Consider the following 18298-nt stretch of genomic DNA (forward strand, 5'->3'; position numbering starts at 1 on the left):
CATATTTTAGAATACTGTTTACTCAGACAAAACTCTTCTAAAGATTTTGAGGGTATGACAGAACTTTGTAACAACAACAAAAAAATGTGTTCTAAGAAGTCGAAAGACATTGTCCTTTCATTGAAGCCAAGGCACAGAAGGGATTATACCAAAGAGATTTGTGGTGTAGTTTTTGTCTAGTTGAGTGGATCCCAGTAAGATTCACAGTAGACATATAAAGCTTTTTAAAGAATTATATCAACAAAAGCATTGCCAGATACAATACAAAGTGAAAATAGGCCATTGGACACCACTCCCCCAAATTCTACTGCCAGGAAATAAGCTGAGAAAACTAATCAGCTATAAACACATACTACCTTTCTTCAAAAAGGATGGATGACTTAGAGCATAGAACCAAAAGCCCAGAGAGTGGACCCAAGAACCAAGGAGTATGACTCCTTGGTAAGAGTAGGACTAAGTTCTAATCAAGGAGCTTCAAACATTTGCCCAGAAGTGCTATGGATCAGTGCCTCCCATTTTTTTCCCTTCTGAATTGGTGGTCCACGGCAGTTATCCTTCGGCTATACCACCATTGTAGTTTGGGTGTATTGTCACAGAAAACTTGTCTCATTAGTTCACAAGTCTACAGATGGAAAGAAAGTATACTTAAGGAGTTGGGCTTAATTTGTCCACTCAAGGTGCTTCATCTCCATTTGGATCCGATTCTGATGACGAAATTCTGGACTTTGAGCTGATCTTGTAATTGGATGAGATTTAGTTGGACCTGGGGGAGAATGAATGTACTTTGCTGGTCGGAGGGACACCTCATTGGTATCCAGGATTAATCACCTTTTCACCAGCAGGTTCCCCAATGATCCCTGCCTTCTGATATCTATATCTTTGTATGATCTCTTCCCAAAATATACCAGGGTTGGTCTGTGTGACCAATAGAATACAGAAGAAGTGGTGGTATGTCAGTTCGGTGATGAGGTTATAAAAAACACTACAGCTTTTTAGCTCATGCATGTTCACTCTCTCTCTCCTGAATTGGAAGGTTCAAGAAATGTTAATGAATTTATTTTTGAGCTAAGTATTGAAAGATTATCATTAGATAAAGGATGATTAGACGAAGGAGGAAAGGGCATTATAAAATGAGGAACAAGGTATTTGAAGGTCAGGGTTTCAAAGTGAGCATGGAGCATTTAAGGAACTCCAAGTAGCTAAGCAGAATAAGTATCTGAACTAAGGCAGTGACCATGAGCTTGAAAAGAAGAAGAAAGATTTGAGAGATACTAAGAAGGCCAAATGGAAAAGACTTGGGTTGGATCAAGCAGAGATTTTTTACTAGGATGTCTGGGTTGATAGTGGTGCCATTCACTGGAATAGGGAATAAAGCAGAATGCATTTGGTTTGGGACAGGCTGAGTTTAAGATGCCTGAGAGGTATGGGTAGAAATATCTACCAGTCTATTGATTACATGGGCAGGGAGTAGAAAAGAACTGTCTAGATTAGATATAAAGGTTTGGAAGCCCTCAGCATGTGCTTGAAGCCATGGCAATAAATAAGATTACTCAAAGGTAGAATGTGTGAAGAGAGGGAATCACCAACATCTAAGAGGAAGGACAGTGGAAAAGAAACTAATGAAAAAGTCTGAAAGGTAGAAACAAAACAGTGTAATATAATATGAGGAAAGTCAAGGGAGGAAATATCAGAAAAGTTAGAGACAACATGGTTAAAATGCTACAAGATCAAATTAGTTAAGGACAAAATAGGACTGAGTTTTAGATATTTTGAAAGAGGTCAGGGAAAGGGGTGCTATGTACCTAGGAACATTTTTTCCTGAAAATGATCCTCATAAATAACCATACTTCCTCTTTTCATGGGAGATCAAAGAGAAAAGGGACTTCCATAAAAACATGATTGAGGGGATGGGTAGATCGCTACAGGAGCTCCACTGTGCTCCTAAAGACCTACCATGCCAAAGGGGCGTAGTAGAAAGAGTGTGGGCCATGGAATTGGCAAGGCCTGGCTCAAATCTCAACTTTTCCACTTAGCTGTGTATCCTTGAGTCAGTCATTTAATTTATCTGTGTATTAGTTCCCCATCTTTAAAAGAGGGATAAGGTCTTCTTTGCATGGTTGTTTTGAAAATTAAATCATTCACCAATTCAGTGCCCTACACTAAGAGCTCTGTGCCAGGCCATAGAGGTAGACCAGTGAATAAAAAAGACTTTGTCTCACCTTTCTTCTCTAGAGAGAGAGATAACCATTAAACAAATAATCACACCCCTATTTAAATTATTATTGCTATAAGAGAAAATACAGAATTCCCAGAAATTGTTTAATATGTAACCAGTTCTGAGGAGGAAAGAAGTTATATTTAAATTGAGTCTTGAAGGATGAGGAGTTGGTAAGCGAAGATGGTTGGAAGATCTAGGCAGGCAGAAGAATATACTCCAAAGCTCAGAGCTAGGGGAAGTTGTGGTGACAAAGAGTTTTAAAAAGGTTGGAACTTAGTGGTTGGGTTATAGATAGTATGGTATTAGGCTAAAGAGCTCAAGAGTGACCAGATGGTATAGCACACTGAGGGGTTTATCAAGGATTTTAAATTTTATCTTGATAGGAATGGGCAGTTGCTAAAAAGAGTTCAAGTATAGGAGTAGCATGATTAAATTGTTTAATGACTCTATGTTCTGTATTGGATGGTGGCAAGAGTAAAACAGGGGAGACTTATTAAAGGCCTACTGCAGTACTCTAGGCAGGTCTTGATGAGTCGCTTGCATTAAAGTGGTGGCCCTAGAGATAGATGGAGGAAGGTAGATTTAGGATATTTTTATTTATGCTCTTCTTCACCTTCTTTATCTCAAACCCAGTCACCATTGATCTAGTTGCTCAGCCCGAAAACTACAGAGGTAACTGATTCCTTTCTTTTTGTCACTCTCCACATCTAGTCGTGTCAGTTCTACCTCAGCCTCTCTAACCCAATTGCCTGTAACCCATCCTTCTCACTCATCACTTGCCCCTTGTCAAACTGGCCTTCTTGTTATTCCTGGAACACGCTGAGCTTATTCCCACCACAGACCCTTTAGGCTTGATGTTCCCTCTGCCTGGAAGTCTTTTCCCACTTCTTCATGAGCCATTTTCCTTCATATCATTCAGGTCTCTATGAAAAAAAAGCCTACCTGTTACTCCTTTTCTTTGCTTTTCCCTTCATAGTCTTAGAGTTAACTTGAAAATAATTTTATTTATTCATTTACTCATTTTTATCTGTCTGCCATTTTAGAAAATGAATTCTAAGAGGACAGGAACTTGTCTTGTCCACTACTGCAATCCCAGAGTCTGGAATAAACTTAAAAGATACAGTAAAGAATTAATACATAAATATTTAAATCATACTCTGAATGTGACCACCCTAGCACTGTCTCTGGCACATAGAAGATGTCTAACAAAATGTAGCTCTTATTATTCTCTAAATTTAGTCTGTGTCCTAAGTAACTACCTTTCCCCAAAATCTGATTTCATTATGTCCTTAATAATTTTGCTAGTGAGTTATTGTTGTTATCTAATAAAATGGGAGTTTTGGGGGAAGGATGACCATGATAATTACTTTCCAATAACCGGAAATCTAATATGGGAAGAGCCTATAAATCTTCAGTCAAGCCCATGGTAAGACTTCATTCCATGCTAACACTGGGATTTCAGTGTGGTGACGTAAAGAACCTAGCAAATACCTGGATCTACAGAAACTGTGAGATAAGAAATGTGTGTTGTTTTAAGCCTCTAAGTTTATGGTAAATTGTTATGCAGCATAAAAAAAAAAATCTAACACTTGAACCAAAGACAGAAACTACAGAAAATTAAATTTCGGTCAAATATAAAGACTTTCCCTTAAATGGACTAATTTTTTAAAAATGTATTAAATTCCATTTTAATACAACAGAGTATTAAAGTACACATCCCCAAGAGTACTTAAGTGTTTATAAAGTGTTTTTAGCACATCAACTAGGAGATAAGACAGTGGATTGGTTATCCTTATAGGAGTCCATCCACATTAAAAATGAAATGATTTTCAGTACTTATTATTACCATTGACTTGGGATGATAAATAATGTGGATCCACACATATAATCCTTGCTTAGGCAACTTAAGTTGCTGTCCATATTTTATATGCTCAATCAGGTAAAGATCATTCAACTAGACTATCTGCTTTTAAAGTCCAAAATGACACAAAGGTAAACACATTCTCTCTAATACATTTTTTAAAGCACACCATATTAATACTTTGGCTAAAAGTAAATATATTCATATGGCTTTCTGCTTTCAAGAATTTTAACCCCATGTAACCTGTTTCTGGTGCCAGAGAAGAGGTAGAACATTTAAAAATTACCAAATGAGGGAAACGGACTTTGGCCCAGTGGTTAGGGCGTCCGTCTACCATATGGGAGGTCCGCGGTTCAAACCCCGGGCCTCCTTGACCCGTGTGGAGCTGGCCATGCAGCAGCGCTGATGCACGCAAGGAGTGTCGTGCCACGCAAGGGTGTCCCCCGCGTGGGGAGCCCCACGCGCAAGGAGTGCGCCCGTGAGGAGAGCCGCCCAGCGTGAAAGGAAAGAGCAGCCTGCCCGGGAATGGCACCGCCCACACTTCCCGTGCCGCTGACGACAACAGAAAGCGGACAAAGAAACAAGACGCAGCAAAAAGACACCAAGAACAGACAACCAGGGGAGGGGGGGAAATTAAATAAATAAATAAATCTTTAAAAAAAAAAAAAAAAATTACCAAATGAAAAGTCCAACCACATACTAGAAAGAAATATTTATAGTTAATTTTTCTGACAAAGGAATTGTATCCAGAATATAAAAACAACTCTTGCAACTCAATAATATGAAGGCAAACAACCCAGTTTAAAAGTGAGGAAAACAGACATTCCAATAAGATATGCTAATAGCTAGTAAGCACATGAAAAGATAATCAACGTCATTAGTCATTAGGGAAATGTAAATTAAAACCACAATTAGATACCACTTCACACCCACCAAAATGGTTATTATAAACAGACAGACAATAATAAGTGTTACTGAGAATGTACATAAATGAACACTCATACACTGCTGGTGGGAATGTAAGATGGTGCAGCTAGGTTGTAAAACAGTCAGATAGTTTCTTAAAAAAATAAACATAGGAGGAAGGGGGAGGAAGGAAGGACAGCTTTAATAAAGGCAACCCCAGACCCCGGGTGTGTCTCTCTGCCTGAAGGACATCTGCATCCATACCTTGGGTATGTGCTAATACTCTTCTCTTACCTCTCATTTCTCAATAAACTTTTTACTGGCCTAATTAAAAAAATAAAAATAAACATAAATTTGACATATGACCTAGCAATTCTACTTCTAGGTACCTATCCAATAGAACTGAAAATATATGCGCACATAAAAACTTGTATATGAATGTTCTCAGCAACATTATTCATAATAGCCTAAAAGCAGAAACAACCCAAATATCCATCAATTGATGAATGGATAAATAAAATCTGACATATCCATATAAAGGAATACTATCCAGCAATATAAAATGAACTACTGATGCATGCTATGGAATTGATGAACCTCAAAAATATTATGTGATGTTAAAGAAGCCAGATGCAAAAAAGAATATATAATGCATGATTCCACTTACATGAAATATACAGAAATGTACATCTATAGAAAAAGTATATTAGTGGGTGGCTAGGGTTAGAGACAGGAATGGAAGTAAATGCAAATGGGCACAAAGGACATTTTGAGTGACAAAGGTTCTAAAATTGGATTGTGGTGATAATTGCACAAATCTGTAAATTTACTGAAAATCATTAAATTGTACACTTAAAATGGGGCAGTTTTAGTGGTATGTAAATTAAACCTCAACACAGCTGTCTGAAAGAATCACTCCTTTTAAAATACTACCCACTAGAACGTAACTTCATTAGAAAGCAGGGATAGAAAAATGGAGATTTTCATATGCTCCTGGATACAGATTCTGGTTGGGTACAAAGGCAACTTCATAAATTCAGGTTTCCATAATTTCTTCAGGGTGTAGCAAGAAGTAGACTGATACTTGTCCTTGGATAAGGCATTTATAAGCTAATTCATCATGTACACAATGTTACAGGGGCAGGGCTGGAGTATTACAAACAACAGACCTTTCAATTCTGAGTACGTTAGAAGCACCCATTTTAAGACACGTATCTGCTGGAATAAAGTATTCCTATACATCAAAGGAGATCCTTTTAATATTTCTGGAAATAACCTTTTGGTAGTATCATTTGAGGTTCTACATTTAAATATTTATAGCATTCTCTAATTTCCACCCTAGTTTGTTTAATTGAGAGTCATACAAAGCACATTTCTGGGCTTATTATTATAATATAGTTATCCTGTTCATAATATATACACATATATAATACACATCTACATTTTAAGGACCAGAGACTATAAAAGTAATTTTAAAATACATATTTAAGTTTTGGTGACTGGGATTACATTTTTTCTCCGACAATGCAATCATGTACCTGGAATGTGATGGCCCTCTTTCCTGGGAAGTTTGGGAGGACAGACTTCCATCAAAGGAGTTTCCTCGGTGGCAGCCTGAAATGGTGGCCTTGGGTGAGATGGAATCCGACTGGAATGTTTCACAGACTACCTGCAGGCCCTTTTGGAGGTGGAGATAGCAGATTAGATTTTTCCTTGTTCGTTTTATTTTGCAGATATATCCTCTAGAATTAGCTACTCTTTTATACACACAGATTTTTAGTATTTCTTGAGCACAGCTAATTATAATGCCATAGACATAGAAGGAGTTTCTCCTTCATCCAAGAGGGAACAGAAACAGACTTCCAGGGAGCATGTTGCACTCCATGCATTAGGCTAAGTACTTTCATACACTTTATATCATTTGTCCTTGTTTCTTATCCTCACCTCTGTATCCAGTACCTATAAGACAAAACTTACATATAATTCATCAAAGATATGGCAATACTGAGGTGAACTAAGTGGATGCATGGCACTGAAAACAAAAGCAGGTTAACAGGACCTCATCAAACTGAAAACAGTACATGAGAATGGAAGTATGAGGTTCAAACTTTTTCATTACTCATCAAAGAAGGGATGATATGCATTTTTCTAATTGAATAGGATGACCTTTCTTCTGTCCTGTAGATATCTTTCAGCAATTCTCTTATGGAACAGCTCATTTTAATTACATTTAGCTGATAAAGTAAATGTAATTCTTCCCTGATAATATGAACTATTTTTCCCATAGGAAATAATTATGAAATTGATCACTAAAAATCTGTCATCGTGTTTTAGGTTTACAATTTTTATTTTCATACTGAAAATAAGAAATTACTGTTCCGACATGATGCAGAAAGAGATCAATATAACTAGAAATTTCAGGAAATAAGTTCTCTGACCTTGATCAAAGAATCCCTTAGCATAACTATACTATGTGTGTCTCATGTTAGAAGATTTGGGAGATTTAAGTTAATCAGATGAACTTGAACTTTGATCTAAAGGTCTTGCAGTTTAGTTTTAAGGAAAGTACATATAGGTTAGAGTAGCATGCCCAATAGAAATATAATGTACATGTGACTCACATACATGACTTTAACTTTTGTAAAAGCCACGTTAAAAGTAGCAAAAAGAAATAGGTGGCATTAATTTAATAATATATTCCATTTAACCTAATATATTCTATTTGACTCAATGTAAACAAGATGTTTACGTTCTTTTTTCATACTAAGTCTTCAACATGGTCTATATTTTACGCTTTCAGCATATCTCAATTCAAGGGCTCAGTAGCCAAATGTGGCAAGCGGCTACCACATTGGATAGTTCAGGGTTAGAGCAATTAGACAAGCATTCATGGGAAGTTGAAATCTTAATTAATCCTTGAAAGAAGGGCACAATTTACATAGAGAGGAGCCCAGGCACAAAATGGCAGCATAGAAAGTTATACAGATTTCTCCTTCCACTAGAAAACTAAATGAACTGGAAAAATGAAAGATTAGAATAACCAGCTAGTAACCCTGGAACCAGGATGGACATTTCAAAAAATTGCAGGAGTACCAGAAGAAGCTAGAGGCTGCTGAGTTCAGCTTTTGCTTATTCCTCAGCCCCATGACAGTAACTGTGGAAACTACAATGGCTGAAGAAAAGAGACCCAGCATCACAGAGCACCTGGCTATGGCCAGGTTGGGCGGAAGATACCTTGTCCTCCAAAAGTTGTGGTTGAGGGTCAAGGTCAGTATGGGGGATCCCTGAGGGACCAGCATGGACTCTGGCCTCAGTTTAGTCCTTTTGGGCAGCAGTAGCTTCCAGCATCCTACCAGTATTCACCAGGAGGTAAAGAACTAGTGCACCTGCTTTGGCTGGTTGTTTTTGTTTTGTTTTGTTTTTCACTCTATGTGTGAGTATTTCCTGGTTTGACAGATCCCTGAGGGCCCAGTGCAGATGCTATCCTTTGGTTTAATCCTCTGGACAGCAGCAGTTTCATGCCTCTCCTCAGCATCTACCAAGATAAAAAGAGCCAGTGCACCTCCCTTTTTTCTTCTTTTTGTCTGGTTGGTTGATTTTCTCCTTTCCTTTTTTTGTATTTTTGGTCTAGAAGATCACTGAGGGAGGAGCACAGAAACTGGCCTAGGTTTCAGCATCAACATTAGTACCTTCCAGCTTCCCATTGGCATTTAACAAAAGACTTGGAGAAGCAGTACACTTTTTGGGGTTTTTTTTGGTGCGGTTTTTGTCTGTTTTAGTGTCTCTTCCTTTCTCTTCCCCTAACCTCCTTCCCTCTTTCCTTATTCTTTGTTTATAGTCTGGCAGACTAAAAAGGCACAGAAAAACTAGATTTCCAGAATGAATACAACATAACAGAATATCTGGTTCTAAACAAAAAATTACAAACCATTCAAGTAGACAGAAATGTATGTCCCAGCCACAAGAAAGAAAGAATTCTATAGAAACTATTTTGGAGGAAGCTCAGTTTCTGCAATCTCTAATTAAATATATTATATCAACTCTTTTTCATGGGAACAATGAACTAAAGAGAAATATGGACAAAGAACTAAAAGAAACCAGGAAAACAACATATGAACCAAAGAGAATTTGAATAATGAGACAGAATTAAAAAGAACTAAATGGAAATGTTGGAGGTGAAAAGTAAAATAATTGAAAAAGAAAAATTTAATAAAGGATTCAACAGCAGATTAGAAAAGTCAGAAGTAAGGATCAGTGAACTAGAATATAACATAATTACAATTATCTAATCTGAGAACCAGTGAGAAAAAAGGAAAGAGTAGAACACCATCAAGCATACCAATACATGCATCACAGAAAGTCCTAGAAGGAGAAGAGAAAAATAAAGGAGGAGAAACAATATTTGAAGAAATAATGATTGAAATCTTCCCCAAAACGAATTAAGACATGAATATACATAGATGATAAATGAATATGAAGCGGGATGAGTCCAGAGATTACAGAGATACATTATAATCAAACCATAGAATGACAAGAATGAGGATAGACTCTTAAAAACAGCAAGAGAGAAATGACACATCATATACAAGGGATCCTTAAAATTAATACCTGATTCCTCATTAGAAACATGGAGACCAGAAAGCAGTGGGAGGACATATGTAAAGTGCTGAAAGAAAAAAGCTGTTATCCAAGAATAATATATCCTGCAAAGCTGTCGATCAAAAATGAGGAAGAAATTAGGATATTTCCAGCCAAACAAAAACTGAGGGATTTCATTAAAACTAGATCTGGCTTACAGGAAATGCTAAGGGGAGTTCTTCATATTGAAAAGGAAAGGACACTAGATAACTTAAAGCTGTATGAACAAATAAATATCTCCAGTGTAAGTAACTATATGGGTAAATATAAATGCCAGAGTTATTGCACTTTTCATTTGCAATGATGTCTTTTACTTCTTGTATTACATAACATTCAAATGAATAAAAAGCAATTATAAACCTTTATTACTGGGTATACAATGCATATAGATGTAATCTGTGATAAGAACATAAAGGGAGGGACAAAGGGATATAGGAACAGAATATGTCAAGTTGGTATCAACATAAACTAAATTGTAATAGATTTAAGATACTAGATATGATCCTCATGGTTACCATAAAGAAATAACTTAAAAAGTCAAAGAAAAGCAGTAATGAAGGAAAGAAGGGACAAAAAAAGGTATTAAGACTTAAAAAAAGAACTTTCAAAATGGCAGACATCAGACTTGCCTTATCAGTAATTAATTACCTTAAATGAAAAAGGATTTAACTCTCCAATCAAAAGGCAGGAATTGGCAGAAAGAATAAAGAAACATAGGGTGGTGGACTTGGCCCAGTGGTTAGGGTGTCCATCTACCACATGGGAGGTCCGCAGTTCAAAACCCTGGGCCTCCTTGACCCGTGTGCAGCTGGCCCATGCACAGTGCTGATGCGCGCAAGGAGTGCTGTGTCATGCAGGGGTGTCCCCCGTAGGGGAGCCCTATGCGCAAGGAGTGCGCCCCGTAAAGAGAGCCATCCAGTGCGAAAAAAAGTGCAGCCTGCCCAGGAATGGCACTGCACACACGGAGCGTTGATACAAGATGATGCAACAAAAAGAAACACAGATTCCCATGCCGCTGACAACAACAAAAGCGGACAAAGAAGATGCAGCAAATAGACACAGAGAACAGACAACCGGTGTTGGGGGGGAGGAGGGAAGAGAAATAAATAAATAAATAAATCTTTAAAAAAAAAAAATAAAGAAACATGACCCAACTACGCGCAATTACAAGAACTGAATCTTAGATTTCAAAGATAACAACAGGTTTAAAGTGAAAGGATGGAAAAATATTTCATGCAAATACCAACCAAAAGATATCTGGGCTAGCTATGCTAATATCAGACAAAATGACTCTAAGTAAAAACTTTTACAATAGACAGAGGATATTATATTTTGATAAAAGGATCAATTCAACAAGAGGATTTATAGGTTACAAAGTATGTATGTATCATTCTGGGAAAATGGAGGATTAGAGAGACACAGGACTCACTTCTCTCCCAGGAAAATAGCTGAAGGACAGACAGAAAAATATTCTACACTTTAGGACACCAGGGGAAAGTTGGATCCATACTATAGAGAGAGTGGCAAAAGAAAAGAACCTTGATGGGAAAACTCTGCAGGTAAAAGTTGCAGCTGCAACTGTAGCTGTTGGCACCCATCAGAGCAGAAAGCTTTGACTCCTCTGGCCTCTGACTGGAGGCTACAGATAGAGGGGGCCACAGGGTCCACTTCCCCAGGAAAAGGGAAAGAAAGGGACACAGCCTAAGGCCAATTCAGCTCCCAGTCCACAAATTTGGTCCCATGTCCCACAACCCCTTCCAGGCTGGGTGAGATCATGCCATTGTTTGACTTAGGAGCTAGCACAGGACTGAAGAGATCCGGTCCTTTCAATTACCCTCCCCACTGACCTGGACTGCATGTTGAGGAAGCAGAGGAGAGTGGAATTATTTCCAATCCAGGAAAAGGGAGGGAGCTGTCAGCAAAGTTGGAGGACAGTTCTAAGAAAGATTGATTTGTGAGGCTCTGAATAGCGTTGAGGCAGAACCCCTCTGTTGTACTGTTCTGGCTGGGGTTGCAGCTAACAAGTTCCAACACTGAGGTGAGAGGGCTGCTGAAGCATGTCATCTGCTAGCATCCACGGAATTGAATGCAAGGAAATTAAAAGTAAATAAAGAGAGACTTTTTCTGGTCTCTTCAGGCTTCCTCCCCAAGGCCTTTGGAAGTTGGACTACAACCCATTACTGGGTCCATGGCCCAGATTTAAGAAACTAAATTGGGATAATCCTAAAGAGCTAGAAGAGGTGGAACCAAGAATCAAAGAATGGCAGTAACATACAGCCTCACACCACTAAGTCCTCATGCAAGAGAGAGACATTCGGCATCAGAGAAAGCTCACCATCATAATCAGATGCCTAGGCATCAGCAAAAAATGACAAGCCATACTAAGAAATTGGAAGATATGACCCAAGCAAAGGAATATAGCAAAGCCTCAGGTGACATATAGGATTTGAGATAACTAATCAAAGAGGTTCATAAAAATCTCCTATTTCATATCAACAAGTTGAAAGATAATTTGGCCAAAGAGATAAAGAACATCAAGAAGATACTGGGTAAAGATTTCAAAGAAGAATTTGAAAACCTGAACAGAAAAATAACAGCACTTATGGGAATGAAAGACACAATAGATGAGATAAAAAACACATTATAGGAATACAACAGCAGACTCAAAATGAGAAGAGAAAGAATAAGTGGTGCAGAAGAGTGAATAACTAAAAGTGAAGAGAGGAGAAAAGAGAGAAAAGAATGGAAAAAACTGAGCAAGGCTTAGGGAGTCAAATGATAACACAAAGTACAATGACATACATGTCATGGGAGTTTCAGAAGGAAAAGAGAAGGGAAAAGGGGCAGAGAGAGTGCTGAGGAAATAATGGCAATTTCCTGACTCTCATGTCCAAGAAGCACAGCATACCCCAATTAAAATAAATCTGAAGAGACCTACTTCAAGTCACATACTACTCATAATGTCAAACACCAAAGATAAAGAGAAAATTCTGAGAGCAGCAAAGGAGAAGCAAACCATCACAACATTCAAGGGATGCCCAGTAAGACTTATTGCAGATTTCTCAACAGAAACCATGGAGGCAAGAAGACAATGGGATGATATAATTAGGATACCAAAAGAGAAAAAGTGCCAGTTGAGAATTATTTATCCAGTAAAGTTGTCCTACAAATATGAAGGTGAGTTTAAAATAGTCAAATACAGAAAAAAGAAACAAAGAGAATTTGTAAAAAAGAATCCATCTTTGCAGAAAGCATTAAAGGGAGCCTTGAAGCCCAAGAGAAAAATGGCAGAAGAAAGAGGCCTGGAGGAGAGTGTAGAAGGGAAGACTATGACAAAGGATAACCAAAAGAGTAAAAAGACAGACAAAAATAAGGTGGCATATGAAAGCCAAAGAATAAAATGGTGAAAGTAAATAACGCATTTACAGTAATATTGAATGTGAATAGATTAAGCTTCCTAAGTCAAAAGATACAGGCTGACAGAATGGATAAAAAACATGAGCCCTCAATATGCTGCCTACAAGAGACTAACCTTATCCCAGGATACACATCAGCTAAAAGTGAAAGGCTAGAAAAAGATATTCCATGCAAACAGTAAACAAAAGAGAGCAGGGATAGCCTTGCAGGTGTCAGGTGAAACAGATTTTAAATGTAAAAAGTGATGAGATACAGAAGGTCATTATATATTAATAAAAGTGATAATCCACCAGGGAGAAGTAACAGTAATAAATATCTATGCACCTAAGCAGGGTGCCCCAAAATACATGAGGCAAACTTTGGCAAAACTGGGGGGAAAACAGACATCTCTACAATAATATTTGGAGACTTCAACACACCACTCATATTATTACATAGAACCAACTGGAGAGTAGATCAACAAGGAAACAGAGAACTTGAATAATATGATAAATAAGTTAGACCTAACAGATAAATACAGATCACTGCATCCCAAACCAGCAGGTTATAATTCTTCTCAAGTGCTCATGGATCTTTCTCCAGGATAGACCACATGTGGTTCACAAAGCAGGTCTTAATAAATACAAAAAGAATAAAGTTATACAAAGTACCTTCTCAGATAATAATGGTATGAAACTGGAAATAATAGGTGGGAAAGTGAAAAATATGCAAATATGTGGCAGCTAAACAATCTACTCCTAAACAATTAGTGGATCAGAGAAAAAATTGTAAGTGGAATTAGTAAATATCTCAAGACAAAAGATGATGAGAACACAACTTTTCAAAAATCTCCCAAGAAAGAAAAGCCCAGAACTAGATGGCTTCACACTTGAATTCTACGAAGCATTTTGAGGATTAACAACAATCCTGTTTAAACTCTTGCAAAAAAAAACTGAAGAGGAGGGAAAATTACCCAACACATTTTATGATGCCACAACATTATCCTAATTCCAAAGCCAGATAAAGACACTATAAGAAAAGGAAATTACAGACCAATCTCTCTAATGAACATAGATGCAAAAATGCTCAATAAAATATTTGCAAACAGAATCCAACAGCGTTTCAAAAGACTTACATATCACAACCAAGTAGAATTTATTCCTAGTATGCAAGGGTGGTTCAACACAAGAAAATCAATTAATATAATATACCACATTATCAAGTTGAAGAAAAAAAAACCACATATTAGTCAGTCAAAAGGGTGCTGATACCAAGTGTCAGAAATCTGTTGGCTTGTATAAAGAGTAGTTAGTTGGGGTAAAAGCTTATAGTTATAAGGCCCTAAAGAGTAAAACTCAAGGTTACTTTCTTACCAAACCTTGTTGCCAAGTGCTGAAGCAAGATGGTGGGTGACATCTGCAAGGGTTCAGCCTTCCTCTTCCCTCTTAAGGCTCCATGGGTCCAGCTTCTTCTGATCTCAGCTGTATGCTGGCATAGGGTTCATCTCTATTCCTGCGGCCCATTACTTTCTGGGCTTTGCTGCTGTGGTCTTTTCACAAGGTAAGCTGTAAACTGCCAGCTCTCTTCTCTGCCATGTCTATGGAGGCCTTTCTTTTCCTCTGTGTATCTTCTCTGTGTATCTACTTCTATGTTCTTGATTGATTATCCATTGATATAGCCCACCAAGGAAGTGGGGACTCAACTCTGCATACCCTAATGACAATGTCAAATCAAAGACCTAATCTTGATTTAATCAAGTAAACATAAAAGTATTTGAATTTAAATCAAAGTGTATCATGTCCCTAGGAAAAGACTAGTTTACAAGCATAATCAAATATCTCTTCTTGGAATTCATAAATATCATCAAACTGCCACACCACAAGATCATCTCAATCGATGGAGAATAGGTATTAAACCAAACACAGCATCCTTTCTTTATAAAACACTTTGAAAGACAGGAATAGAGGGAAAGTTCTTCAATATGATGGAAGGCATATGTGAAAAACCCAGAGCCATCATCATACCCAAATGCAGAAAGGTTTAAAGCTTTCCCTCTACAATCAAAAACAGACAAGGATGCCCACTGTCACCACTGTTATTTAACATTGTATTAGAAGTTCCAGCTAGAGCAATTAGAGAAGAGAAAAAAATAAAAGACATCCAAATTGAAAAAGATGAAGCAAAAATCTCACTATTCGCAAATGACATGATCCTATATTTAGAAAATTCAAAAATGTCTATGACAAAGCTTCTAGAGCTAATAAACAAGTTCAGTGAAGTGGCAGGACACAAGATCAACACACAAAAATCAATAATATTTCTGTACACTTGTACTGAACTGAAGAGGAAATCAGGTGGAGAAAGTGGCCATGGTGGCTGCTGGGTGTGGGGAATGGGAAGAAGAGATGAGAGGTGGAGGCGTTTTCGGGACTTGGAGTTGTCCTGGGTGGTGCTGCAGGGACAATTACCAGACATTGTATGTCCTCCCATGGCCCACTGGATGGAACGTGGGAGAGTGTGGGCTATAATGTGGACCACTGACCATGAGGTGCAGCAGTGCTCAGAGATGTATTCACCAAATGCAATGAATGTCTCATGATGATGGAGGAGATTGTTGCTATGGGGGAAGGAGTGGTGTGTGTGGGGGGATATATGGGAACCTCATATTTTCTGAATGTAATAAAATAATAAATAAATAATAAAAAAAGAATCCCTGCTCTAGAACTTCTAAGATAATATTCATTAAAAAAAAAAAAGAGGAGATCAGAAAAAAATTTCCTTTACTATAGCAACAAAAAGACTCGAATGCCTAAGAATCAATTTAACCATAGATGTATAGAAGATATATTTCGAAAACAACAAACACTGCTAAAAGAAATCAAAGAAGACCTAAAGAGATGGAAAGACATTCTGTGTTCATGGACTGGAAAACTAAATATCATGAAGATGTCAATCCTACCCAAACTGATTTATAGATTGAATGCAATACCAATCAAAATGCCAACAGCCTGTTTACAGAAATGAAAAAGGCAATTACCAAATTTATTTGGAAGGGAAAAGGGCACCCAAATACCAAAAAAAGAAGAGTGATGTGGGAGGACTTTCGCTGCCTGACCTTGAAGTATATTATACTACAGTGGTAAAAACAGCATGGTATTGGCATAAAGATAAGCACATTGATCAGTGGAATAGAATTAAGAGTCCTGAAAGAGACCTTCCACGTTGATCAGTGGAATAGAATTGAGAGTCCTGAAACAAACCCTCACCTCTATGGCCAACTGGTTTTTGATAAACCCAACAAGTTCATGTTATTGAGACAAACCAGTCTCTTCAACAAATGGTGCTAGGAGAACTGGCATTCCATTACCAAAAGAATGAAGGCATGCCCCTATCTCACTCCCTCTACAAGAATCAATTCAAAATTGATCAAAGACCTAAATATAAAGGCTAAGACCATTAAACTACTAGAAGAAAATATAGGGAAACATTTTCCTCTCTTAAGTGGTGATTTCTTAGACCCCACATCCAAAGCACAAGAAACAAATGATGGGACCTCCTCAAAATTAAACACGTCTGTGGTAATGTTTGGATATACTCATAGTGGAAACAATTAAAAACAACAGCTGGGGGGGTACTAGGTTCCTGGCCGGGGGTGCTCTGTCGTGGTCCCTAGGGGAGCAGCGGCAGTACCCCAGTTGCAACGGTAAGGGCCAGGAAGGAATGAGGGTCCAACAGTGAGCCCCTGATACTAATGACATGCTTGTGAGCCTATATGCCTGAAATAAGAACAAAGCCTAGAGCAGCACTGTGCCTAGGAGTTTCCTCCTGACAGCCTTCATGTTACTCAAATGTGGCCAGTCTCGAAGCCAAACTCAGTATGTTAATGCAATGCATTCCCCCAGCATAGGACATGACACCCGGGGATGAGCCTCCCTGGCACCGAGGGATCACTACCAAATACCAGCTGATGATGCAACTAGAAAATGATCTTGAATTAAAGGTTCAACGCAGACCAGCAGAATATCCCTGTCTACAAATAATAACAGGAGTTTAAAATGCTGTTTGACCTAATGTAAGGGGGAAATGGAAAGGAGAAATGAGTTTATATGGCTATGAGTCTCTAAAAAAGAGTCTGGAGGTTGTCAGAAGGATTGCCCTTATGCACACCTGAGCAGAGTCTCAGAGACAGATAAAGTAGATACAACCCCAGGTATTGGCTCTTTTGAGGGCTAAAGAAACCCACGGGTTCTATGGTCATGGCAGATGGGGTTCACTGCCATGTCAGTTGGCCCTTCTTTGGAGCTGGTGTTTCTGCGTGATGGAGCTGGACACAGATGGGATCTCTTTCCACAAGACTTTCATGCTACTTTACTGGAATTGTAGTTGGTGCTGGGGTTTAAGATATATCTAGGGGATTTGAATCTCTGGATTGACAATATGATAGCCAGGCCCTGAGCCTCAACAGACTTCAACTCCTACACTCTGATTTATTGGACTTACCCCATTCAGCTAACATGGAGTTGAAGAATGTCAACCACCACACCATGGAGCCTAGAGTGCCTACAACTGAAAGCAGGAGGATTGCATCCAGTATCCATGTGGAATCTAAGCCCCCTCTTGACATAGATGTGCAATGGACACAACCAATCCAAGGTCCACAGAGAAAATGTGGCATTGGTGTGGGAAAGGTGGCCATGGTGGCTGCTGGGTGAGGGGAATGGGAGGAAGAGATGAGAGGCGGAGGCATTTTCAGGATTTGGAGTTGTCCTGGGTGCTGCTTCAGGGACAATTACTGGACATTGTAGATCCTCCCAGGGCCCACTGGATGGAACATGGGAGAATATGGGCTATGATGTGGACCATTGACCATGAGGTGCAGCGATGCCCAGAGATGTACTTACCAAATGCAATGGATGTGTCATGATGATTAGAGAGAGTGTTGCTGTGGGGGGAGAGGTGGGGTGGGGGTGGTGGGGTTGAATGGGACCTCATATTTTTTTAATGTAATATTTTTAAAAAATGAATAATAAAAAAAAATTCCTTGACCATAGATGTGAGGGTCAAAAAAAAAAAATTTAAACACTTCTTCAGCTCAAAGGACATTGTCAAAAGGGTGAAAAAGCAGCCAACTCAATGGAAGAAAATATTTAGTAATTACATAAATGATAAGGTCTTACTAGCCATGATATATAAAGAGTACTACAACTTAACAATAAAAAGACAAACGACCCAATTAAAAAATGGGAAAATGAGTTGAGTAGATTTGTACAAAGAAGAAA

General features: G+C 38.3%; 1 protein-coding gene across 8 annotated transcripts in view; it reads right to left on the reverse strand.

Moving 5' to 3' along the window:
* UNC80 (unc-80 homolog, NALCN channel complex subunit) overlaps window positions 1-18298 on the reverse strand; it is a 270741-nt gene that overhangs the window by 221289 nt on the left and 31154 nt on the right. For all 8 annotated transcript variants that reach the window (XM_058300212.1, XM_058300207.1, XM_058300210.2 and 5 more), the window contains exon 7: window positions 6524-6663. In XM_058300212.1, the coding sequence (XP_058156195.1) occupies window positions 6524-6663 (140 nt within the window). The remainder of the gene's footprint in view (window positions 1-6523; window positions 6664-18298) is intronic.

Source organism: Dasypus novemcinctus, chromosome 7, assembly GCF_030445035.2.
Source record: "Dasypus novemcinctus isolate mDasNov1 chromosome 7, mDasNov1.1.hap2, whole genome shotgun sequence".
Lineage (NCBI taxonomy): Eukaryota > Metazoa > Chordata > Mammalia > Cingulata > Dasypodidae > Dasypus > Dasypus novemcinctus.